General features: G+C 42.0%; 1 protein-coding gene across 1 annotated transcript; it reads left to right on the plus strand.

Annotated features, from left to right (window-relative positions):
* Positions 1-540: 540 nt before the first annotated feature.
* Positions 541-24,793, plus strand: LOC117523350 (RING finger protein 122-like). The gene is made up of 6 exons (XM_034184837.1): positions 541-1,426; positions 14,219-14,375; positions 16,559-16,601; positions 16,712-16,753; positions 21,017-21,099; positions 21,637-24,793. The coding sequence occupies exons 1-6, from the start codon at positions 1,402-1,404 to the stop codon at positions 21,755-21,757; spliced, it is 471 nt and encodes a 156-aa protein (XP_034040728.1). The 5' UTR covers positions 541-1,401; the 3' UTR covers positions 21,758-24,793.
* The last annotated feature ends 2,171 nt before the right edge of the window (positions 24,794-26,964 follow it).

Below are 26,964 nucleotides of genomic sequence, written 5' to 3' on the forward strand. Positions count from 1 at the left end.
AGCCTATATCAAGAAAAGTGTTTTTTTTTAACAGAATATGAGGTAGAAACAAAACTGGAAACATAAAAATAGAGGGTGCTTGGAATAAACTCATTGGAATAATTTAGTAAGCCCTCATGACAACAACAACAAGAATAAATAATGATGCAATTTATTTATATAGCATTTTCAAACAACTGTTCCAAAGTGCTTCACAAAAACAACAAAATAAAAAATACACATAAAATCATCAAACACAATTTAAATGTTTAACATTACATAGTTTAGTGCTTAACTAATTTGAACTAGTGATAAATGCATCTTGATTTGAATGATTTCACAGAATTTGACTGTGTGGACATAAAATGATCAGTTCCACAAATAATAGCCAGTCAATCAAAATAAATCATAAACAAGACAGACAGCAGCAGTTCCTCGTCACTGCTTTCACATTTGATGGTGCATCTGCCATCTGCTCTGCAGCTGCAAAGGAAGGGGGTGTATAAGGAAAAAGTCATGGGGTGAGGGGGTGAGAGGAGGGCAGGGGAGCGAGGACGTAGGAAGAAGGAAGCAGGGGGCGGTGAAAGTAGAGCTGTGATGCAGTGTGCGAATCACATGAGTAGGGATCTGTTTACAAACTGAGGGCTGTAGAGGAGAAGTACAGAAGGGAGATGAGAGGAGAGAGTCAGCCTGGATCTGAATTAACATGAGCCGCAGTGTCTTCCTGTGTTACCTCCCTGTGTTGTCTGTTCAAACCCAGGGGTGAGATGAACAGCTGCTTTCTGCAGGACGACTGAGGCTGACTGCCGGAGAATCCGTCCACGTCCTTCCTTTTGTCCCTACAAATTTAGCCACAGCAGGATTTCACAGCTCGAGAAGGAGAAAGCGACACGTAAAGCAAAGCAGCGCCAAAGCAGAGGACAGAAGGAGAAGAAAGGAAGGAAGAGGAGGGAGGGAGGGAGCGCCTTGTGACAATGTTTTGAAGGGAAGACAAGGAAAAACAAAACGGAGAGCCAGTCCACAGAGCTGGATGGAATTTGGAGTATCTTCCCTGGTGATGATGTGTTCTCATCCTCAAGGCTCACAGGGTCATCTCACAGACTGACCTTGCTCACAGGAGTTTCATGCCTGAATATGACATACAACCCTGGGATTTGTCTTAAAATATCAACCTGGATTAAGCTGAATCTGACTTTGAAGAACAGCCTTATTTGAGGTTTAATGCCAGCATTGACTCTGTAATATTTCTGCAAATCAGCAGCTGGTTGATGACCTCTTAAGGAACCGGCACTGCTGTCAAGGTAAAATAAAAAGCAGTGGACAGACAGACCGCAACTGTCGAGCGCAAGCTGCAAACCCAGAGGACTTCAGAGAAGTCACAGCCCCAAAGATTTCCGACAGAACACAGTTGATGCACCCTTGATGCATCCTCTCCATCTCTGTACCGGTAAGTGGCCTGATGGGTAATTACCGTACAGGATGATATGACTAATGCAGTAATGCGCATAAATAGAATTTCAACTTTATGTTCTGCCATTTTTCTAATCAGCACACAGACAAACCCTCAGTGTTAATGCAACTCGCATGATGTTTGTTTGTATGCTTCTGTTTCTGAGTTAAGGGCACACACTTTTAGTCTTATTAAAAATGTTAACTTTCTGACACTTGCTGTTGTTGCTGGGTGACGTGTATGTAAAACCCATGCAGAGCACTTTAACAGTGTCCACATCGAAAGGTTTGGGAGTCATTTGATAGAAATACAACAAAATCCTCAGGTTGGGTTCAGACCCACAACCTGTTTAAAATGTGGGAGCACAAAATTTACGTCATAAACTCCTTTTTCATTATTTCTCACTGTTAGCATGGAGTGTTGAAATGACACCTTCAGAGAGTTAAATAACGCTTATAAAGAGCTGAATGAAATCTAATATGATCATGTCTGATAAACAACTGCAACACTTTGTAAGCTTTAATGCAGGATATGTTAAAGTAACTCTTTAAGAGTTCAAATCAACTCTAAAATATGTGACTTAAAATTTTAACACTCCAGGAGTTGTGCTCACCGCTTGGGTAAAGTCCTCCTCAGGACTGCCTGCATTTGCACAGTGGGCTACCTTTTAATGTTCCACTATCAATGATTTACTAACATTGTGCTGATTACAGTGCTCTTCTCGCTTATCCAAACCTGTCGCTCCCGCCATATCCCATTGTGTAACGGGGGTGTGATGAGACTGTACCCTACGTCCTAGACCACTGCCTACCAGTGTGCAGTCTTTCAACCCAAAAATGACAGATTAATTCAGTTTAACTCATATGTTTTAAGGCCGATGTGTGTCATGTAGAATAAATATTGCACAAAGTCATAAAGTTGAAAAGCACTAATTATTTCATTCTGAGCCCCAGCATTGGCAAGTATTCCCACACAAGTGGGAACGCATTCCTGTGTGACGCAATGGGTTAAATGTTCACAGCAAAGTGCTGTGCAGTGTCAGACAAGTGTTTTTGCTCTTGGGCTGAGCACTTCTGCAAGTATGTGTGGTGTTCTCTCCAGCTGAAGCTTGATTATGAGTGGCGACATGTTGTTGTTTGTCTTTCAGCTACCACAACCAGTATCATGTGGAAAACAACCAGCAGAAACTTTAAATTCTTCAGCTTGATCCTGCTTACATCTGACTTAAATATACACTGTTGTGCAAAAGCTTAAAACACATTTACTTGTGGCTAAAAGTTGTTAGAAATAACAGGAAGGCGCACTAATGCTCCAAGCATTCAAGTATTGAACTGGTAGAGTACTGTTAATCTGACAGTGACGTTCAGTCGACTTGATAATTTTTTGTAGATAAATTTGCAGATGTTCACTGAAACATGTTTTGTGTGTGTGTGTGTGTGTGTGTGTGTGTGTGTGTGTGTGTGTGTGTGTGTGTGTGTGTGTGTGTGTGTGTGTGTGTGTGTGTGTGTGTGTGTTTTGATTGGTGTTGGGTAATGTCTACTTAATTGGAAAATCATGATGTCTGCAGTAAAACATTACAATGGACAATGAAATCTGGGGTGGGTGGGTATTGTACTTTGTACATACTTTAATTTTCATATTAAAATGTTCACTCATAAATTAATAATACATCAATTACTATTTATTTATTTGGTATTGCTAATTTACTGTAATGGATCAAGTAAAAGCACAGCTCACCTGATTTCCAAAACAGCTGACGATCGGTGTTCAGAGCAGTTTGGAGTAGCCAAGTCATCCTCACCATTTGGCAAAAATCATGATAAAGCCCCCCCACTAAGGTCCTCTCTGTGTATCCACATACCTACAGGCTGGCAAACTGGTTTTGCTATCACTGTTTTTTCTTGTGCTCCACAAAATAAAATTGTGTGGCAAGTTGTATACTACCACCTCATTTCAGCCCTCAGATGGCTCATGACAGACTGATGTATCTCTGTGTTTCTCCAGGCATGGGAACTCTTCTTGATATCTTAGATTCTTATTTTCATCCACAGCATTAAAATGGGAAGCCGGATTGTGCTCCACCATGGTCATGGGAGTATCCAGGTAGAAGGAAACACTGCTGAAGTATGCACCAGCATAATTTCAGCCTGCAAACAGTGCATCTCAGCCATCTCAAATCTAAATATGAGTCACCCAACCTGAATTTGTGTTCTCGGTGGCTGACACTCCTTAAATTGCATATTCCTCAGCATTCAATATGATCTCTGCAGAAATCCCAGGCAAGAACAAATTAATATATGATGACATTTTAGCAGAGACAATAGCAAGCCTGGCGCCAGAAAAAAATATTAAGGGGGCGATGAGTTTATCACAGGGTGCGGGGTCGCCTCCCCCCCCCCCCCCCCCCCCCAAAAAAAAAAGTGCGCACCGGAGGGGACGTGCCTCTGAGCGTGCATAATGAATTGGGTGCGCTCCTGGAAAGCTCATGTATTCAGGCTACACCGTTGTAAGAGACTGACTGAGTAAGAGTAAAGAGTGATGACAGTATTTTTTAAATTATTATTTGAACGTATAGACCCTCGGTCAAGTGATCTCCTGCATACCACAAAACCAAACCAACAACTGATCTGAGAAACGACACGAGACAGTAGATTAACCCCACATACAGCCCTCCATCACAAGTGCAAACACAGCACAATTGGACATGCGCCATTCCATGGCACAGAGCCCAACTACGCATGCAGTCACAAAGTTCTGAAAAACTGGAGCGATCTGAATTCGGTTGGATGAATACGGGTGTGTGTGTGTGGAGACAATTCACCTCATTCACAATGTGACAGAACTTAACGATGCGCTGTTGCTGTTACGCGCAATAGTGCGCAACAACACGGAACACTATTCTTGACCGTGCGTAATGGTTCTGATAATTCTCCAGCAACACGTGCCATTAATCGTAACGTGTGGTAACAGGTTGCAGCAGCAACGCTGTATATGGCCTAAAAGTTCATAGTATAGGAAAACCTGATTGCGCATATACAAGGGGCGAGCCTGACCCAGAAAAAGTAGGGCATGGTTCTCTGTGTTTTGTATTCTGAGAAACCAACATTTCTTTTGAAAATGTGTGAAATTTTGACTCACTGGGTACAATGTTGCAGACAATATTTCTGTGAAGTGCACAAGGGTGTGTCAGTTTGGCAAAATGGACAAAGCTGAAGGGTGTGCTGTGATTATTTATCTCACAAAAAAGGGAATGTCTCCAAAGGAAATCCATGAGGACATGGTAATGACACTAGGGATCATCATCATCACAGACCTACTGTGGACAAACTGTATCTGCATGAATTACTGACCAGTTCCCATTTAAGTCAAAATGGGACCCTTGCTACTGTCAAGACATGAAGATTGTAAAATGTGTAAAAAAAAAAAAAATTATAATTTTGTCTGGGAGGAAAATGCTGGTCAGCCAAATTCAAGAGGGTCAGATCAAGTGTTGAAGATGGAGCAAGATCAGGAAGACCCAGAACTGTAATAGTGTTAAATCAACTACATTAACACGTTAAACCAACTTGATTCAACACTGTCACATTTAATGTGTTCTAGCAGGAAAACCATACAATTCTCTTGCATGGTGTTGTAGGGTTCTGGTGAAACTGAGTGAGTCAACGTGTCACCCAGAGAAAGATGACAGGAACGCCTACAGCTGACCGACAGCAGATGGTCAGTGTGGCTGACCTGTGCTTTAGTCAGACCAAAATGGTTTACTGTCAAAAAGAGAACAAGAATATGCCTGCACAAGTACATTGTGTAATCCCTTTTGTCCGAAATTCAAATCATATCATTCCATTTAGAAAAAAAAACATAACAGAACTGAATTTTACCCTTAATCTAAAATATGAATGTAAGCCTGAAGGTAAATGGTTTCACTTGTTGGGACCTGAATTTAAAATATGGATGTTCACCCACACATCTATAAATTATGCAGAGATTTATGCGAACATCTTCTGTGTATATAACAGTGAATGTGGCTAAACCTCTTAATGCTTTCAAATGCATTCAGTCTTTAAATGTAATGTTTTCACCACACTCCACCAGAAGCGCTGCCGGACCACTGCCACGGTTCTTCGCACCCGTGGGTGACAGGACAGCTTGGAACCGTGACAGAAGTCCAGGACTGCAGCTCTGGCCTCTGGTGGGACATATAAGCGGTTCTTCGGACCTGTGCCTGGGTCCGGGCTTCGTGCCAGGGCCTCCCGGGCGGTCTTCTCCACGTCCCAGGTGAGGGTGGCCACGATAGTGGACTCAGGTATGATGAATTCCGGTGGATCCGACAGCTCTGTTTTGACTTCGTCTTCGTGTACCCGGGACAAGGTGTCCGACCTCTGATTCTTGGTCCTGGGGCGATAGGTGATCCGGAAGTCAAAACGCCCGAAGAACAGTGACCAGCGGGCTTGCCTGGGGTTCAGCCACTTGGCGGTCCTGATATACTCCAGGTTCCGATGGTCCGTGAAAAATGTGAACGGCTCCGAAGCTCCCTCCAACAGGTGTCTCCACTCCTCAAGAGCCTCCTTCACCGCAAGAAGTTCCCAATTGCCCACGTCATAGTTCCGCTCTGCCGGGGTCAACCTGCGAGAAAAATAGACACAAGGGTGGAGGACCTTGTCGGACTCCCCGCTCTGGGACAGCACGGCTCCTATCCCTGAGTCAGAGGCGTCCACTTCAACCACAAACTGGTGGCAAGGATCGGGCTGCACCAGAACTGGTGCAGTCGAGAACCGACGTTTCAACTCCCTAAACGCGGCTTTGCACCGATCCGACCAGGTGAAGGGGACTTTTGCGGAGGTCAGGGCTGTCAGGGGGCTAACTACCTGACTGTAGCCCTTAATGAACCTCCGGTAAAAATTTGCAAAACCGAGGAACTGTTGTAGTTTCCTACGGCTTGTCGGTTGGGGCCAGTCTCTCACCGCCGCAACCTTGGCCGGATCAGGGGCGACAGAGTTGGAGGAGATAATAAACCCCAGGAAGGACAAAGAAGTACGGTGGAACTCGCACTTCTCGCCCTTCACAAACAGCCGGTTCTCCAACAACCGCTGCAGGACCTGACGTACATGCTGGACATGAGTCTCAGGGTCCGGGGAGAAGATGAGTATATCGTCCAGATATACGAAGACAAATCGATGCAGGAAGTCCCACAAGACGTCATTTACCAAAGCTTGGAACGTCGCGGGGGCGTTAGTGAGGCCGAATGGCATGACCAGGTACTCAAAGTGACCTAACTGGGTGTTAAATGCTGTCTTCCATTCGTCTCCCTTCCGAATCCGAACCAGGTGGTACGCATTCCTAAGATCAAGTTTTGTGAAAATTTGGGCTCCATGCAAGGGCGTGAACACTGAATCCAACAGAGGTAACAGGTATCGGTTGTGAACCGTGATCTCGTTCAGCCCTCTGTAATCAATGCATGGACGGAGTCCGCCGTCTTTACCAGCACCCATCGGGGAGGTGGAGTTCCGGATCAGCCCGGCAGCTAATGAGTCCCGGATGTAGGTCTCTATTGATTTGTGCTCCGGACGTGAGAGGTTGTACAGCCTGCTGGACGGGTACTCAACGCCCGGAATCAAATCTATGGCACAATCGTATGGACGGTGGGGGGGAAGGGTGAGAGCCAGATCTTTGCTGAAAACATCAGCAAGATCGTGGTACTCAACCGGCACCGCTGTCAGATTGGGGGCAACTATAACCTCCTCACTAGCACTTAAACCGGGAGGAACTGAGGATCTTAAACACTCCCGGTGGCAGGTTTCGCTCCACTGAGCCACAACCCCAGTTGGCCAATCAATCCGGGGATTGTGTCTTACCATCCACGGGAAGCCCAAAATCACGCGGGAAGTAGAAGGAGTCACATAAAACTCTATCTCTTCCCGATGATTCCCAGACACCACCAGAACTACTGGTTGTGTCTTGTGTGTGATTAAAGGGAGAAGGGTGCCATCTAGTGCTCGTACCTTCAAAGGTGAAGGAAGCGCCACCAGAGGGAGCCCTACCTCCCTTGCCCATCTGCTGTCCATCAGATTCCCTTCTGACCCCGTGTCCACCAGTGCTGGGGCTTGAAGGGTTAAATCCCCGCTCAGGATTGTGACTGGGAGATGTGTGGAAATACATGTACGTCCCACGTGAATGTCTGGACCCACCCTTAACCCAGTCTCTAAGGGCGGGCGTTTGTGTTTAACCGTTTGGGGCAGTCTCTCTGCTGATGCTCATTTGAGCCGCAGAAAAAGCACTCCCCGCGGGCCATTCTCCTCTGTCTGTAAGATGATCTTAATCTGGCCCTGCTCGTGTCCATAGCATCGTCAGCAGGGGGAGCTGTTGCCACACGGAGCGCAGAGGCTGTGGAGCGTGGGGAGGGCGGAACCTTGTCGGAACCGGAAGGGAGAGGGACAGCGCGTGCCCGGCCATGTCCTTCGTCTCGCTCTCGACGGCGTTCCGCTAATCGATTGTCCAAACATATAACTAGATCGATTAGACTATCCAAATCCTGCGGCTCATCCTTAGCTACCAGGTGCTCCTTCAGGACCGATGACAATCTGTTCATGAAGGCGGCGCGGAGCGCAGCCGTATTCCAGCCGGACCTCGCAGCCGGACCTCGCAGCCGCAATGCAGAAGTCGACTGCATATTCGGCACCAGGTCAACAGGAGGAGAAACTGCAGCCATGCCCTGAGCGCGCGCTTCCACCTGCGCGGTGAGAGCCTCCATCCTACGGTTGAGGATGACATTTTGCTCGGTCATTAAATCCAACCGAGCAGTAAAGGCGGAGAGGATTTGCTGCAACTCACCGATCACGCCCCCTGCAGACGCCTGTGCACCCTGCTCTTCCATTGGCTGTCCAACAGATGGTTGACGCCCCTCGGGATCCATGATGTTGGCCGAGATATCCTGTTGTGAAAGTGTAATGACACGGACCCACAACAGGGGGCGTAAATGAACGGACAATAGATGAGCCAAAAATACAACACTTTACTGTTGTGAAGTGTGCACAACGAAATACAGACAAATACAGAATTTGGACAGAGTCAAATTTACTAAGGTGACGTGTGGGCAGGCTCGAGGATAGAAGACATCCGTCCAGAGAAGAGCCGGAGCCCACACGATTTCCACTGCCGCCGAACCCAGAGAATACTGGAGCCGCCAAGTTCCGAGTCCCCAGGTGGCCACCGTCTCCGGCTGTCGGATCTGGTACTGCTGGCAGGAAGCAGAAACAGTTATGTGTGGGTGTGTGTACACCCAGCAAATACAAGTAGCGACAGTTCCTTAATGGTGGGTAAGACACCTCCACCTCCAAAACAGGAACACAATAACGAGTACAGTAGCACCTACTGAACACAGCTGAGAATATACCTCCAAAGGCAAATGATATCTCGGCAGCGGGGTGGAGATGTCTTCCAGCTTATATGGAGTGGTTGATGAGTTGATGATTGGTGACAGCTGTCAGGAGTTAATGAGTGACAGCTGTCACTCTTGGCTGTCCTGTGAGGCGGCAGCGCCCTCTCGTGCCTGAAGCCCGCACTCCAGGCAGGGCGCCCTCTGAATGGTGGGCCAGCAGTACCTCCTCTTCAGCGGCCCACACAACACAACTTACTCTGTCTGAGATCCTCACCTTTGCCTGTTTCTTTGTGCTTGTTCAAAACAGCTTGAACAGCACATCTGGAAATCCCAGTTTTCTTTGAAATCTGTCTGGGAGAGACCATGCTGATGCAGTATAACTACCTTGTGTCTTATTGCTGTGCTCAGTCTTGCCATGGTATAAGACCTGTGACATGAAACGGTCTTCCACAGCCTCACCTTGGTAATAGAGTTTGGCTGTTCCTTACCCAGTTTTAAGCCTGCTACACAGCTGTTTCTGTTTCAGTTAATGACTGTGTTTCAAGCTATATTTGAAATTAATGTTCATTAGCACCTGTTTGGTATACAGTGCATCTGGAAAGTATTCACAGCAATTCACATTTTCCACATTTTGTTATATTACAGCCTTTTTCCAAAATGGAGTGAATTCAGTTTTTTCTATCAAAATTCTGCTCACAGAACCCCATAATGACAACATAAGTTTTTTTTTGTTTTTTGTTTTCTTTGCGAATTTGTTAAAAATAAAAACTAGAACTTGATCCTTTATCTCTTCTCCTTGGTCTACCTAATAAATGCATAAAAAATAAACACAACAGTAAATTGTATAATATTTTAACTTATTGCGCCAGGAAAGATATTCTCCTTCAGTGGATATCTCCACAGCTTCCCACTATTTCTGGGTGGAAAAAGTTAATTGTGGAGCATATTGTTGTGTGGGCTGCTGAAGAGGAGGTACTGCTGGCCCACCACCACCAGATGGCGCCCTGCTTGGAGTGCGGGCTTCAAGCAGGAGAGGGCGCCAGAGCCACTGGGAGTGACAGCTGTCACTCATCCTCAGCACCAGCTGTCACTCATTCATCTCATCACCATCACCATAAAGGCCGGACTGCAACTCCACCTCCTCGCCGAGAAATCAGCTACCATTCAGGTAACTTTCTCTGCTGACTCAAAACATTGAGTAATAATCTGTACTTCTTTGCAGCCGTTTTCCTGTGGTGTGTCCTTATCTGTGAGATTGGCGTTTGGTGTGATCAGCGACGGCTTTGCTTCACACTCCAACCAGATAAGTGGTTAGACAGGAGCTGCACGAGTGTGTGATTGGAGGTGGAGGTTCTCCCTCCTTAACTAAACACTGACTGTGGGATTACTGAGTGTGCGAACTCGCACTCATCAGGACTGTCTCTGTTTTCTGCCAGCAGTACCGGGTCTGACTGCTGAAGACAGCGGCCACCTGGGGCGCAGGGCTTGGCGGCTCCGGTGTTCTTCAGCTCCGTTGGTGGTGGAAGCTGTGTGGGGATCCGGCTCTTCTCTCGCCAGGCGTCTTCTATCGTCGAGCCTGCCCACACGTCACCTGGTGTATGATTGACAGTCACCATATTGTCATTGTCTGTACGTCGTTGTGCGATTCACAACATTAAATTGTTACTTTTGGCTTATCCATTGTCCGTTCATTACCGCCCCCTGTTGTGGGTCCGTGTCACGACACTTTCACAACACATATTCCACTTGTTTTTCTGACAGCTTTGAGCCATGCCAAGACTGACACATTTTATCTCATATGGAAACCCCTTTTAGATTATTTTGAGGGAAATGTCTCTTCTATTTTGTCCCGCGCTCTTGTCTAATGGTTTATGTATTGATCGGTTTGAGATGCCATCTCAACATCCCATGGGCCAATGCTGTGCTGTTTGGTACTGATGATGTTGCTGTTTGCATATGGCTATATGTGCTGTTGTTGGTGTGTTGCTGAGCAGATGTGTGTTTTGTTTTGTGTTGAATTTGTTGTATTAAGAGAAAATTGAATAAACATAATAATAATAAAAAAAACTAAGACATCACATGCACATATGTTTTCACACCCTTTGCTACATACTTTGTTGATGCACCTTTGGCAGCAAGCTTCAAGTCTTCTTGAATATGATGCCTGGAGCTTGGTGTGCCTATCTTTGGGTAGTTTTGCCCATTCCTCTTTGCAGCACCTTTCAAGTTCCATCACCGTTCCACCGTCGGTGCACAGCCATTTTCAGATCTCTCCAAAGATGTTTTGGATGTATGGATTCATGGTTGGGCTCTGGCTGGGCCACTCGAGGACATTCACAGAGTTGTCCTGAAGCTACTCCTTTGATATCTTGGATGTTTGCTTAGGGTCAGTGTCCTGCTGAAAGATAATCCATCACCCCAGTCTGAGGTCAAGAGCACTCTGGAGCAGGTTTTCATCCAGGATGTCTCTGTACATGGCTGCATTCATCTTTTCCTCAATCCTGACTAGTCTTCCAGTTCCTGCCTCTGAAAAACATCCCCACAGCATGATGCTGCCACCACTATGCTTCACGGTAGGGATGGTGTCTGGTTTCCTCCAAAAATGACGCCTGGCATTGACACCAAAGAGTTCAGTCTTTGTCTCATCAGACCAGAGAATTTTGTTTCTCATGGTCTGAGAGTCCTTCAGGGCAAATTCCAGGTGGGATGCCACATGCCTTTTACCATATAAGTAGAGAGATGTAATGCCAACTTCTGGTCTAGTGGTTAAGGCGTTGGGCTTGAGACCAGAAGATCCTCTGTTCAAATCCCAGCCTGACTGGAAAATCACTAAGGGTCCCTGGGCAAGGTCGTTAATCCCCTATTGCTAACGATGTGTAGTGAGCACCTTGTATGGCAGCAGCCTTGCATCGGGGTGAATGTGATGCATTACTTGTAAAGCGCTTTGAGTATCTGATGCAGATGGAAAAGCGCTATATAAATGCAGTCCATTAACCATTTATGTCAATTTAAATCATGTTATATCATACAAAACTGATGGGCTTGCTGGTGATTTTTACACAGTTTTGGCAGCTTGATAGAAACTGAAGGCAGGTGTCAGAGCCTTCGTGATGCCTCTCATATTTTCTTTGATTTGTGTGGACTAAAGTAAATAATGCATATTTCATCCTACTGACTGTGTGATACCTCAGTGATATCGAAATAATTTATGACTGAAAATAAAATGTGAATTTTTTTAACAATGAGTTTTGTTGTTCAGCAAAAGAACATGGTTCTTCTGGAACAATATCAGGATCTTTAAGAACGATCCCAGCCTATATTTCTTTGAAATCCTGAGAAAAATATAATAATTGCTGCAGTGAGGCTGACAACCTTCTGATATCGCACAGATCTCTGCATGTTGCCGTTGGATTGACTAAAATCCCCACCCCCCAATTTTTTTTTTTTTTTTCAGGTCGGATTATTTTTTCCCAAAATAGACTTTATTCATGTTTGAGAGGTCACTCTCGCATTTTTAAGGTGCAAAGGTGCAGATATGACTCAAGACAATATATTTTTTTTCTAAATAGAGTTGTAAGTTTGTGGAACAGCCTTCCTCCTCATGTGGTAAATGATTCAAATGTTATTACTTAGAAATAGAAATAGAAATACTATGATTATTTTTACGGTGTTTGATTTTTATTGTGATTGATGATTTTATGATGGTGTTTGATGACTTTTACTGTGCTATTTATATGGTTATATTTCTGAGTTTTACTATGATGCTTTTTTAAAATGTTGAATAATGTGTGTTTTTATTATATTTTTATACACGTTTTATGAATAATTAATGATTATTGACCATGATTTTCCGCCTCAGTTCCTGACAGTCTGCATGCTCTTATCAATAATATTAGCACGTTTTGTCCTGAATATGATTTAAAATCAACAAGAACTTCATTCAAGCTACACTTTCAATATACTTCGAGGGTATAACTTGCTGAAGCCACGGCAGAACACGCAAGAAAACACACAGAAACAGTTCTTTACAAGTGCATTGCTGGCAGGCAACCGGAAGTAAATTACCCCAACTCTCGCAGGTTGCAAGCTCAGAAACAGAACTCAGTGGAGCGAGATCTTGAGTTGGCATTCCATCTCTCTACTTCTATGCTTTTACTAAGGAGTGGCTTCCATCTGGCCACTGTACCATACAGGCCTGATTGGTGGATTGCTGCAGAGATGATTGTTCTTCTGGACAGTTCTCCTCTCTCCACAGGGGAATGCTGGAGCTCTGACAGAGTGACCATTGGGTTTTTGGTCACCTCCCTGACTGAAGCCCTTCTCCCCCAATCGCTCAGTTTAGACAGGCAGCCAGCTCGAGGAAGAGTCCTGGTGGATCCGAACCTCTTCCATTTACAGATGATGTGGGCCACTGTGCTCATTGGGACCTTCAAAGCAGCAGAAATGTTTCTGTACCCTTCCCCAGATTTGTGCCGTCAGACAATCCTGTCTACAGACAATTCCTTTGACTCCATGCTTGGTTTGTGCTCTGACATGCACTGTCAACTGTGGGACATTATATGTACACAGGTGTGTCTTTCCTTATCATGTCCAATCAACTGAATTTACCCCAGGTGGACTCCAATTAAGCTGTAGAAATATCTCAAGGATGATCAGTGGAAACAGGATGTACCTGAGCTCAATTTTGAGCTTCATGGCAAAGGCTGTGAATACTTATGTACACATGATTCCTTAGTTTTTGTTTTTTTAATGAATTTGCAAAAAATCTAAAAAAAAAAAAAAAAAAACAACTTTTTCACATTGTCATTATGGGCATTGTTTGTAGAATTTTGAGGGGAAAAAATATTTCATGCATTTTGGAATATGGCTGTAACATAAAATGTAGAAAAAGTGAAACGCTGTGAATTCTTTCTGGATGCACTGTTCCTGGTTGATCATACACCTGGCTATAACCCTACAAAATCTCTGACTTTGTACAAGTAGTATATTATACAAATAATGAATGTTTATGAGTTAAATGGTACAAATATTTCATGAGGTGAAAGCTGGAACATACCATTCAACGAGGCAGCCTCGTTGAATGGTATGTTCCAGCTTTCACCGGATTAAATATTCCTTCCATTGAAAGAATGTAAAAACATTCATTATTTGTTTTATATAATGGCTAAAATAGATCCTTGTCATTTGATATTATATTCATTTATAAACAACAGAAAGGGACTTACATTTGGGTGCGTCATTGCACTGACTTATGTGTGTGTATATTAGTTTAGATAGAATTTTATTAATCCCTTGGGAAGACTCAATTACCTAATTGGAGGAGTAAAATATTTATATGAATATAAACTTCGGCCACTTCTGTTGAAAATTTTTCATTTAAAGTGTATTTTTTTTTTTATTTCCATCCTGTTCAGGTTGTCTGTGCATCTCTGGATTACAGAACTCCAATCCTTACTGCAAGATGACGGCTGGCGAGTTCTTCAACCTGCCACTTAATGTCTACATCATCATCCTCGGCATCGGCCTCTTCATCCTCATGCTCAGTCTCATTTTCTGCTGCTACCTGTTCAGGTACAGCACTTAGAGCTTTTACATACATCCCAGTTGGTCAGCTATGCTATAAATTTGCTATTTAGAGTGCATCAGGTAATTCATGTAAAACATGAACAAGAGGGCAGTAATCTGCGTCATTTCATTACTTCCTGGTGTACGTCTAGGTGGAGACTAAGTCTGCTCTTTATAACAGGAATTAAGTATTATAAATTGTGGTGTTTTATTCATTTTTCCCTCCGCTGCTGTGTGCGCGACTTTCCACATGCTCGCACTGTGTTCATGTGCGCGAACACGAGCGTGCACAAAACTGTCACAGCGGTATCGTGCATGGCTGTCCGACCATATGTCCCTCCCAACAGCAGGTGGAATGTTTTGTGGTTCCCCATTTCATTTTTGGTTCACAGATTTTTTTCCGGTTTCTGCGTCTTTCATGTTCTGTGTGAAGGGGCCCTTAAGTAATTCCCCTTTTAAAGCTTTTTGAAAAAAATATGATTCCCATGTGTTGCATATAGCATATAGTATATGTTTAGGCTACTTTGTTAAGGGCCCCTTCACACATAGTACAAATAAGTAGGAATTTGGCAGACACCTGCCACGAGAGGGATCGAATGGGCTCTCACAGGGCCCTCTGTGTCTTTTAGCCGCTGATGTGCGCGAATAGTTGTAGCGACACATGTACAAGGCGTTGAAGGCAGCTCCAATTTTTCACGAATGGCATGCAATTCCTCCTTCATGTGCTAGTCGGCTTAAATTGTGTTATGTGTGAAGGGGCCCTAAAATATGCAGTAAAACTTGCATATAAGGGATTCAGGTGGACCAGTGAATTTTGTCCATTATAATCTCAATCCACTATATGTATAAAACAGAACAGGAGCAGTGGCTTTTTCTGCTTCAGTTTGTCCCTCAACGAGCTCCACTTCTTTATACACCCATCAACCTCCAAACCAACGGTACGGTATGTGTAGTTTTCTTCCATGAACTCATTTGAGCGTCTTCTTCCGACTCCGTGTTGTAAAGTTGGTCATATATGCGGACTTTTCTGCCAGAGGTTCTTCTGTTTGATCCAGAATGTAATCAGCATGCGGACTACAAAAACTTTTAAAATATGAGGGGAAAGTTAGGAGTGAAAGCTGAAAATTGACCAATCACAGCGTTTGCAGTCTCCGTCATTTCGACCAGGCTACAGAGAAGGTTTGCAGCCATGCAGAAGGCGCTGATCTAAAGCGGTTGTCTTTGGTTCGTCACATCCAGGGATATGTGTGAAATTTAACAACTGTTACAGTGCAGGCAGCAAACAGCATTTTGTTAATCATCGCCGGCCTTGAATAAAGGCCTGCCTTGTTTAGGCACCGGGTCTGAGCACGGTTTGGAAAAAAATCAATGTCCAGGCTTTTAATCAAGGAAATGCAGTTCTGAAAAGTTGACCAGGATGCAGGATACCATCATTAGGGCTCTAAGAGTTAAACACCTGTGTCAGACATCAGAATGTTCTGAAATACATGTAGGTTGCATACAAGCTGAGTTTGAGAAACTGCAAATGGTACACAGTAAGTGGGGGGAAAAAAGACCTAAGGCCCACTGTTACAGTCTTTAACAGTGAGCAAATGTGCCGTCTGTCAAAATTTCTATCAAAGGTGCATTATTCTGTGTAAAAATTTGTTGTTCTCTGTCATTCCTTTAGCATCTTTCAGTATTAGGTGCTGCTGACATGTGATAGCTGGCATGCATCACATGAGCATGTGGCGTTTAAATCCCAGTGGCTGATTCTGTGGGTTAACAGATGGCATTTTCCTGCACTCGACAGACTGGGTTGCAATAACAAAATTCTCAAATACTCTCAAAGGCAAAAGTGAAAACTTCTGAAAGCAATCACAGGCTGCGTCAGATTATAGAACCTTACTATTGTCACTTTATGGGATTTCTGAAAAATATTTTGGATCTTCTCTAGTCCACACAGGGTCAAAATTATACATATGGTACATACATTTGCTTTTTTAAAGTGTTCCAGATCAGTTCATGTCATGTATACTGTTGATGCACAGGCTGTTCCTTGAGTTTGACAATATACAACGTCCAGGAATGTTTTGATTCATACATCTTGTACAGACAAGCCCTACAGATGACAGATCTTGAGCAGTCAGCCACATTTTATTGGGCAGAGGATGTGGTTTTTGTTTTTTGACCGTTCTTGTGTTTTACAGACTGAGGCGACAAGGAACAAGAGAACAGTATGGCTACAATGAGGTAATATGAAGTGCAACATCTACTTCAACTTTCAGTCTTATTATATTGTAATTTAGACAATAATATTATTTGCCCTCTAGAAGTAAACTTTAATCCATCTTTGTCAACAGGTTGTTTTGAAAGGTGCAGGAAAGAAACTCAGCCTTCTTGGTGTAAGTCGAATATTTGGATTATTAAAGATTTTACAACAGAATATATGATGAATTTATAGAAAATACATAAAATAAACTCCCCCATCATTAGCTCTACCTAGACCAACTAATAAAGTGCTTTATGCAACATGCTAACAAGGCATCCTGGAAAAAATTCTACCCATTATTAAAAATTAACAATTTAATGAATTATCTTAATTAATTATCAATGCATAATGGTTTATCATAGAACAATAGCATGTGCTTGCCAAGAATCATCCTTTGACAAAAACAGCTTTGTCTATTAAATGGTTATAATTCTCTTATTCACCTCGTGTTCCCAGCCAGCACACACACTGAACACTCATTCTACACCGATAGAAATGAAAAATTACTTTATGTGGTTAGTGCGCTTGTTTTCCAAGGAAGATGGCATCTGGTTCGAAACCACCAGGAAGAGCACCTTGCGTAAAACATGTGCCAAATTGACATGCGGAACCTAAAAACAAGAGAAGCCAAAAGAAAGTCATTAACAGCTTATTATTCATAATTGCACTTTGCACTAACCTGTGAGGGCCCATTCTGTACAAATAAATTCAGACTACTTCTACTTTCTAATTTAATATTTTTAAGCTTGGTTTGCTGATCGTACTCGTGAATTTATATTTTGAATAAATTCTTTTTACTACTTTTACACTATGGCTTTGGTACTTTTACACAACTAATGCCAGCTAAGATGTATTGCACAACAGATGCAGAACAGGTATAATTACTGCTGGAGATTAGGAGAGGTATGTGGTAATTTTAGCAAGGGATCATAATAATGGCTGAATGGGGCTTTTTGTCTTTGGAAATGTACACAGACTGAACTGTGGAGGAATGATTCTGTTTTGATCTGAATTCTTTACTGTGCACTGCAAACCTGAAAGGACAATTTGAGGAAACCATTTAAATTTAGTTCAATCATATAATTCAAGCATATATTAAAATAATTTATTTTAATAGCAAATAAATAAATAAATAAACTCAGTTGATATGTGTTAACTAATTCCATTCAAATTATGTCAAACTTAACAGACTGAACTATTTCACACTAATTCATAATATTTCATCAGCTAATTAATATTCTGATCCAATTAAGAAAAATCTGCATATATTATATTTACACTTTTCTGTGCTCCTCGCAGTTTTTTTTTGTTTGTTTTGTTTTGTTTTTTTTGTTTTTTTTTGTGTGTGTGTGTGTGCTTTTTATACTTTGGTTGAGGCTTAGATTCAATGTCTTACATTTACTTCCCATTTTTTGGGATTGGATCCATAAAAGGAAGTAAATAACATTTAATGTCCCTCTAAATTAAGACAGTAGTCTTAAAGGGAATACTGGGCAGCATCAATAAAATGAAAGCTTACTTTACAAAATAAAGAAAAGTCACCGAAGCAAGCTCAAAAAAGTAATATTCGTCTAAAAAGTTCACACTATCTGATAATTCTGGCTCAAGTAGTAGAATGTGTTGTCTTGTAAACTGAAAGGTTGGTGGATCATTTCCTGACTACTCCTTTATATGAAAATGTTACTGAGTAAAGCCAGTCTCCCTTTGCTGATTTCTGACACCCGATTGTGTATGTTTTTTGATAAAAAAATAAATAAAATAAATAAATAAATAAATAACTTACCCAATTGGGGCATACTATTCATGACCTTATGATTCAAAAAAGTGAATAATTGGAAGTAATCTGTGCAAATCGGGGGTAATATGAGTCTTTTACTGCAATTTTGGTTTTTGTTTCATTAGTACATCTTGAAATAAATAGTTCTGCTTGAATATGGATTTGCCTGCACAGCCGGGCTACAATTAAAGCTGTACAGTCTTTAAAATTTCTTAAAACTCATGAAATTTAGTTTCTACCAAAATCCAAGCATTATGTTGTAGGTTTATTTTTGTCTTCTTCTTTGTCTTTCGGCTGTTCCCGTTAGGGGTCGCCACAGCAGATCAGTCGTTTCCATCTCACCCTTTTGTAACTTTACAAAATTACAGCTCATTTTAATGAAGTGAATATATTTATCTGGGGACAATATCACAGCAAATACTGTCTTTTCCTTCTAATGGCATTGTGCAGATGAATTGCAGGAGAAAGCTTGTGGGTACATGTGTGAGGTTTTGAGATTACCTGTAACCTGACCCACGTACCCCCGATACGCGTTTCCAGGACCTGCACACTAACATCCATAAAATGTCTTGTAAATCACTTCAGAAATGTTATCTGGTTTCAAAAACAGTGTTTTTGGAATTAGAATTGTATTTCTCTCTAACTTTCACAAAATATGTGAGAAACATTTTACATTTTTACAGGAATGAGTTGTTTCAGAGCATTTTCTGCCATCTTGGCTTATTTTGTTTGAGTGAGCAGCTAGCTGACAGTCACCATGGCCTTCCCACAGTCCTCGCACAGCTCGGGAAGCCCCCACATGATCTATGATGTCCTTTCCAAAAGCAGTTCATGACATCTAATCGCTTGAATTTCTACTCATCAGGCATTGAAATTCTAAATTGTTTCCAGACAGTGTGAACTTTGATCATATTGGCAATATAATATTATGTTTTCCTTATGTAAATGCTAAGGAATAAAATTATAGTGATTCCAAATGATGATTTGAATCTTAAAAAACCCAAAGACCATACAACTTTAAAAGCTAAAATTAACATACAATGCAATAAACATACAATACAATGATTGTGTTATTTGTTAAAAGTGGTGGGTGGTTTCTTTGACTGTTCACTGATCACTTAAAGTATTTTCTGGAATTATATATACATAAATTCCATGAAAGGCATGCTGCACTCTTCAGCAAAATACAGTTTTCAGATGTTACCAGATTCATTGTACCTTTAAAGGTAGCATGTTGTTATAACCACAGACATTAGTACATGGATTGCACACAGTACTATAGGAGCATGCCCAGTAGCTCCTATATCATGGGGGCTATATTTAATGGTGCTTGCATTAAACACTAACCTGATGCTTGATGGTGTGTGTATTGACACACAACTTTAGATTTCTGTTGTGGACAACCTAGCCCGGTTTTCTCATTTTTGCAATCAAGACAGCAGTCGCCGTCAGAATTAAGCAATGGAAGACTGGCATAAGACACTAACCTGAAAAAATCTGGCTAAAAAAACATTTAAAAGCACATCAACACCACAAAATAGCCAGAAAAAAATGCATTTACATTTGCACATCTGATCCAGTCAGAGCTCAGATGTTGAGCAGACTAGGTCCTGATTAATACTTGGAAGACTTCTTAGGTACACCAAGAGCTACACGTTTCTCATAGTAGAACTGGAGTTGTGCCAGGAAGGGCACCCAGTGTAAGACTTGAGCCACATCCCAGTACAGATCTGCTGTGGCGACACTGAGCAACCTTGGGTTGCTGAAAGCAAAGTAAATTGTAAGTGAACTTAGTTATTCCATATTTCCGTTGTTAGGCCACACAAGATCATTTAACAAAAATCAATCAAGTTCTGCTCAAGCTGGTTGTGTTGAAGTAACTCATCAGATTTTACAGGATAGAAATAATTATTGTTGGGGAGTTTATGGTCAATTTAACAAAATCATAATATGGCTGGATATCTGTAAGCATACACAGAATGAACTGAGGAGTTGTGATTGTGTTTTGGTCTGGGTACTCTGCTGCTCTCTTTAACCGTGTATTGTATTAACTTTGATTGGTTAGCATTCCACTTTTCATTCAGCCTGAGTATTATCTTATAACTTTAGTCGGCATTCCTTTAGGTAATAATTTACTCCCTGACACTCTTGCTGAGACCTCTGAATGCCAGAATTTCACTGCAATAATAAAAAGGCTAATCAGAAAAAAAAAAATGTTGATAGACAATCATGTTACTTGTTGGCAAATCTCCTTTTTAAACCACTTTTACTTGAGAAAAAAATTAAAAATAATCCACAAAATATTTGTAGATCTGGTATTTTGCAAATGTTAATTAGTTTCTGACATGACAAATTCCATTACCACACAGTTTTAGTTGAATGTATCATTTTTTGATTTTTAAAACTCAAAAGGTTAGGTTAACCTGGTGAAAGTGCCTCTTTGACATTTAATTTGACCCTTCCACCTCTTCTGTGCCCTGCTGGGCTGACCGTGTTGTCAGGTCCCCGAAGAAAAATGAAACCACCTAACTGTAGCAAAAATGTAATTTGCCTTTAGCATGGATAGTGCATCAGTTTTAGACAGAACTGATTTCACAACCTGTCGTTTCCCTTTTGCAGCAAACATGTGCAGTGTGCTTGGAAGAGTTTCGCAGCAGGGACGAGTTGGGAGTGTGCCCCTGTGCCCATGCTTTTCACAAGAAGTAAGTTCTAAAGCCTTGTTTCATAAACCATCAAAATCTACACATTTGCTCATGATGGAATTGTACTTGTTTAAGCTCTGGAAGCTGACCTCAACACAAGAGCATACAGGGTTGAAGTTTAAAGTTAAACTGCATTGGTGAGGACATCTTAAAGGACAAAAATCTAGACTAGGCAGACCTCTGGAATTCTATTTTAAGAATTTTTGTTTTCCTAAGTTGATGACTGAAACACTAGAAAAGAGAAAAACAAGCTTTATGTAGGGGTTCCTCGCAGCATATGTGCTTGCATGTTTGAACATGAACAAGCTCAATGCCAGAGTTGTTTTTTTGCCCTGTAGCTTAGGCGTGGTGTTGACAGTAGCACTTTAAGACCGGTATGCCTCTTGAACTGCAACACCAGCTCTTCTGAATGGAACAAATTTAATATCCAGTAGTGACTGTTTGCTGAATTCTCTTTCACACCTCACAATTCAGCTGTTTGTTTCTTCTTTTTATCCCCCTTTGATAATGTTTTGTACTTTTTTTTGTGTTTCCCAGGTGTCTGCTGAAGTGGTTAGAGATCCGCAGTGTCTGTCCCATGTGCAACAAGCCCATTTGTCGCCTCCAGCCAGAACCTCCCCAAGCACCAGAACGGCCGCAGAGCCTCCTGGAGGTCTGAAAAGGAGACGTACCTCTAACGCTGCCTCGCCTATGTGGATGATTTACACATAACATCCCGTTTGTCTTTGCAGCTGACTGTAGTTTTAGTTAAATAAACAGTTCTGAGGCAGAGCTTCTGTGCAGGCAGAAGATTTATAACCAGATGATTTTAAACATAAGCACAGAGCCCTTCCAGCTCCATATTAATATTCAAATATAAATAGTAACGACTTTTCATCGATATTTCAGACATGGCGCGTGTCTCTGCGCATGATCCAGCACATAGGTGCCTCAGTGTTGAGTACCCCAGTGCCTGGAGATGGCCAAGGGAATGTCCACACTTCACCTGGCTGCAGCAGATAAATGGTTATTCTAGCGATGTGGGGATGCACCGGTTGTCTGCCAGAGTGGTTGCCATCCAGGACCCAAGGTGGTTCTGTGGTGTCATAGATGCAATAAAGCACAGCACCAGGACATGTTCCCAGACTTGAGGGTGACAGTCACAGGTAGGATTGATATTGCAATCTTAATTTTGGAAACTGACTGGTTGATTGGATATGCTGCAGCAGTCAGTGAAACTAATTCAGACTGTGCTGAACCAGACTTGAAAGACACCACAGCTATGTCAAACTTGCTGTCAAGATTTATATGCATAATGTACGAATCTACTCTCTCTGAAAACTTGTGTATGCAATGACTTGACAGAGTCTTTGTGTATCCAGGTGAAAGTTGGTACACAAAGTCAGCTCACAAAACCATGAGAGGTTTGATGTTGAGTGGGATTCTTTTGTAGTTATGGCCACCAGGGGGCTGAGGCTTTGAAAGTTGTGTATGCAATAACTTGACAAAGATTTTGTGTATATTTCTCAAAAGGACATTCGGAGTTGCTTTCTTCCACTGACAAAATCAAAATAGTGGTGATTCATATGCCTGTAATGTATCCTTGAAAACATACCTGAATCCTGTGGTGATGTCACAGAATTAAGCTTATATTTTTGCATTTGGTATTTTGGCCATGTGGTGCAGTTCTGTGGGCGTGTTGAGGACCCCAACAACTGGAACAGGCCAAGGGGTTGCTTACATGTCACCTGGTTGTGGCTGATAGATGGGTACTTTCAAGAAATAGGGGTGGACTTGTTATCTAATTGGGTAGCTGACATCCCAGGTCTAGCAAAACTGCATTTTCCCTGGATGCAAAACCATCAATAGCATCCAAATGTGTTAGATTGATGTAGTTATTGAGGACAAATTAGTTGAGATAAAATTCTTTCAAGAGGGCACTTCTACTGACAGTGTCTTACAGTTATGACATGCTACCGGGGCCGGCCCAGCCTATAGGCAGTGTAGGCCATTGCTAAGGGTGACGTCCATCCAGGGAGTGCACAAATAAGGAAAAAAAATAAAGTCAACTTTCACTGTTATTATACTAAAACTAGTTACTATTATTTACCTTTTAATATAAAATAAATATAAGCCCGCCTATTAAATAAAAATAATGATAATAGTGTGGCAAGCTGCGTGGAAGAACAGAGCAAGCTAAAGCTTTTGTCTTTTCTGCACTCTGCCACAAGGAGGTGCTATTATTTATACACACAACAACACAGAGACAATAAAAATAATGAAGCGATCGCCGGGCCGGTCGCTAAGACTGTAAATTGTTGTGCTGCAATGCATTATGGGAGTTCAGTACCGTAAGTGTAAAATGTAGTGTGTTTGATGACTTCTGCCATTGTCTCTGTCTCTGTATGTCTCTGTCTCTCTCTGTATTGTTGTGTGTAAAAAATCATAGCACCTTGTTGTAAGTAAAATTAATAGCACGTCTTTGAGTGCAGAAAAGACAAAAGCTCTGGTTTGGTCTTTGTTTTTCCATGCAGCTTGTCACAGTCATATGATGAATTATTTGTGGGGGAGGGGACGCCATTAAAAATCTTGCCTAGGGCACTAAATTGGTTTGGGCCGGTGTTCTGTCGAGATGAGCTCCCCCGCTGAGTTGAGCTCCCCGTAGTGTAAATTGACAGTTATGTGTCAAGTTGAGCTCCCCGTCATCTAACGACAATATTCTGCTACATGTAAATCTTTACTTTTTTAAATTGAAAAGACACTTATTACTATATTTTTATGTAAAGACAAAACTTATGTGGGTTTTCTTCGGTAGTGGAGCTCATCTAGATGGGTGACCGTATGTGGGTTTTCTTCGGTAGTGGAGCTCATCTAGATGGGTGACCGTGTCCCGTCGAGATGAGCTCCACCATGCAACTGCACTTGCGCACCTCATCTCGACGGGGAGATGCACAGTAGCACAGTAAAGCGAGGTAGCTCAACTCGACGGATGTGTTCAAGTCCTGGGTAGAGAGAGATGCGCATGCGTGGTGGAGCTCATCTCAACGAGTAGTTCATCTCATCGGGACACCAGCACTGCATGCTACAGTGTTATAGATATAATTTAAATGAGAGTATTACATCCTGCGGCACAGCTCTGCCTCTGAGAAATGACTGTGTGACAAACCACATTCTGGTTGTTGTCTGTTTTCCTAAAAATGATGCGCAGGTGAATATGGCTGGATCTCTGAAACACATTTCAACTTCTGGACACCAACTCTGATGATATCAGAGCCTCCATCTCTTTAATGTCCTGACCATCAGGACGAATGCAGAGACTTTACAGGCAAACACGCACTGGAGGAAACGAGGACATCCAATAAAAGTACAGAGAGACCTTGGTTTATTTAACAAAACAATTAGAACTAACAGGAAGCACGAATGTGGAATTATTTTTCTTACAGTTTCCCATTATCTCATATTCAGTCAACTTCCTCCATGTAGCCAAGCTGACTGAAGGGAGTGGAGCTCTTCCTGGCAAGAGGGTTGACTCATAAGTGATCTCATGAAACAGACAACATGCTGTCACATCCAACTACAGTAAGGCTGCTCACTAACCACAGCACTTAAATAGCTCCTATAGTAAATACTACATGTTTTGTAAGTTATTTCTATGGAACTGTTTTGTATTATAACTGGCTTTAAATAAAAGTATAGTGTGTCAGTGATGGTGAAACGATTCGTCGTTTGTTGAGTGACTGCATGCCACTATTTCCAGTGAGGGAGAATTGGACTAATAGTTCTACAGAGAAACCTTAGCTCCATGCTGTGCTGTTATAAATAGGAACACTGCATGGATATGAAGATCCTGCTTCAGCTGGTTTCTTGTCAGTGCCAGGAGCACCGCTAAACCTGACTAACCTTCTATTTGCCATGAAATACACATATCCACACAGACACAAGAGGTTATAACAAGGAAAATGTGAATACAGATTGTTTGAGCCGTAAAAATTGGCTATTTTTTCCGTAATGTCTATGTACATGGGCGGCAATATTCTGATCTTAACTTGATTAAGACAATATTCTGAATAAGACACTGCAATATAAACAGCATCTTATGATTACCTAAACCTGAATAAGGTTATAATCAGACTACGCAATAATCTACAACTGTAATTAAAATGTGGAGTATTCTAAAATTAGATTATTACAGTGACGAGTAGTCATGTAAACACATGACTCAGATTGATTTCCTGTTGGCATTTTAAGAGCATTTTGCAGCACATAAGGCACAGGGGACATAATGTGGTTGTGAATCATTAATCCGAGAGTGTTCTGCAACATGTAAACAAAAATATGAATGTAACATTCTATAAACTTCTCACGTAAACACCATGTCTTATTTGTCTTATTTAATATAAGGTCAGTAGTCAGATTATTGCTGTCCACCTAAATGTAAACATACTTCATGTGACAGACATCTGGCAAAACTCAATTTGTGTTTAACTTAAGGTTTGCTTAGTCAGGATCTGTTCCATATCTCAAATGATACCTGTAGTTTTAGAAATGATAAAATGCCACATGGTTCAAAAGATCTGAACCAGTATTTACCAGAACTTTATTACCTCCTCCAATGAAGTTGGACGGAGGTTATGTTTCGCCAGTTTGTTTGTTTGTGAACAGCCTGGAGTCCACAATTTTTCATATATCATTATGGAATTTTTTTAGTGAAGATTCATATCCTCATAGGCAAGAAGTGATACAATTTTCAAGGTCAAAGATCAAAGTCTGGAAAAATTCCTATCTTTAACATTGAACAAATTTTCAAAAATATATAACTGTGTCAAAGAAGATCGAATTTCTTTCATATTTGAGAGTGTTATGTAGGATGGTATCCTTTATCGACTGTTTATTTAACTGCTGGGGAGTTTCTCCTGAAGTCTATCCTCTCCAGTCTTGAGCGGGTTCAGCTCCAGGTTGTTGTGACCACACCAAAGGACCAACTGTTCTACCTCCTGTCTGCAGCCTCATCACCATCCTGGATGAGACCAATGATTGTGGTGTTGTCTGCAAACTTCAAGAGGAGTTCCCTGAGGTGCAATCATTTGTATAGAGGGAGAAGAGCAGTGGGGAGAGAATACACACCTGAAGGGCGCCAGTGCTGATTGTCCCTGTGCTGGATGTGATGCTCCCCAGCCTCACCTGCTGTATCCTGTCTGTCAGGAAGTTGGAGATCCACTGACAGGTGGGAGCTGGCACAGAGAGGTTTTTTTTTTGGTAGAGAATGTCGGGGATGATGGTGTTGAACTCCGAGGTGAAGTCCACGACCAGGATCCTCACGTATGTCTCTGCAGAGTCCAAGTGCTGCAGGATGTAATGCAGACCCATGTTGACTGTATCCTCAACTGACCTGTTTGCCTGGTAGGCAAACTGCACAGGGTCCAGCAGGGGTCCTGTGATGACCTTCAGGTGGCTCAACACTCAAAATGGTTCAAGTCCCCCCCCCCCCCAAAAAAAAATGTTATTTTATTGCAACAACTAATTTAGCACATTCATCTGACGGGAAGTGACATTAAACCACATGAACAGTGTCGAAATTACGGCACAATTTAAAAGAAAAATCATCTTTTTAAAGGAACCAGCAGTTACTGGAGAAACAGCTGCTCAACTGTCCATGTTCAGTTTTGTGTTAGTCATTAGTTCATCTGTAAGCAAGCAGTTAAAATGTCAACATTTAATTTCAAACATTTTATCCAAAGTCTCTTGATGCTGATTTTAAATATCTCCAAATCCTGCACAAACTGCCTGTAAAGCAAGTGGTTATTCACGGAAAAACAAACAGAAATCAAACAAAGAGAAAACAAAAACAATTTGGAGTGTCCATATAAACTGTTTGTTCAGTCTTTA

The sequence above is a fragment of the Thalassophryne amazonica genome, chromosome 13 (assembly GCF_902500255.1).
Source record: "Thalassophryne amazonica chromosome 13, fThaAma1.1, whole genome shotgun sequence".
Lineage (NCBI taxonomy): Eukaryota > Metazoa > Chordata > Actinopteri > Batrachoidiformes > Batrachoididae > Thalassophryne > Thalassophryne amazonica.

Bases quoted from the DNA above. Each gene is read 5' to 3' on its own strand.
- LOC117523350 (XM_034184837.1), top strand. From the start codon at position 1,402: ATGCATCCTCTCCATCTCTGTACCG. The intron at 1,427-14,218 runs GTAAGTGGCCTG...CATCCTGTTCAG, and splicing joins TCCTCTCCATCTCTGTACCG to GTTGTCTGTGCATCTCTGGA. The intron at 14,376-16,558 runs GTACAGCACTTA...TGTGTTTTACAG, and splicing joins TTCTGCTGCTACCTGTTCAG to ACTGAGGCGACAAGGAACAA.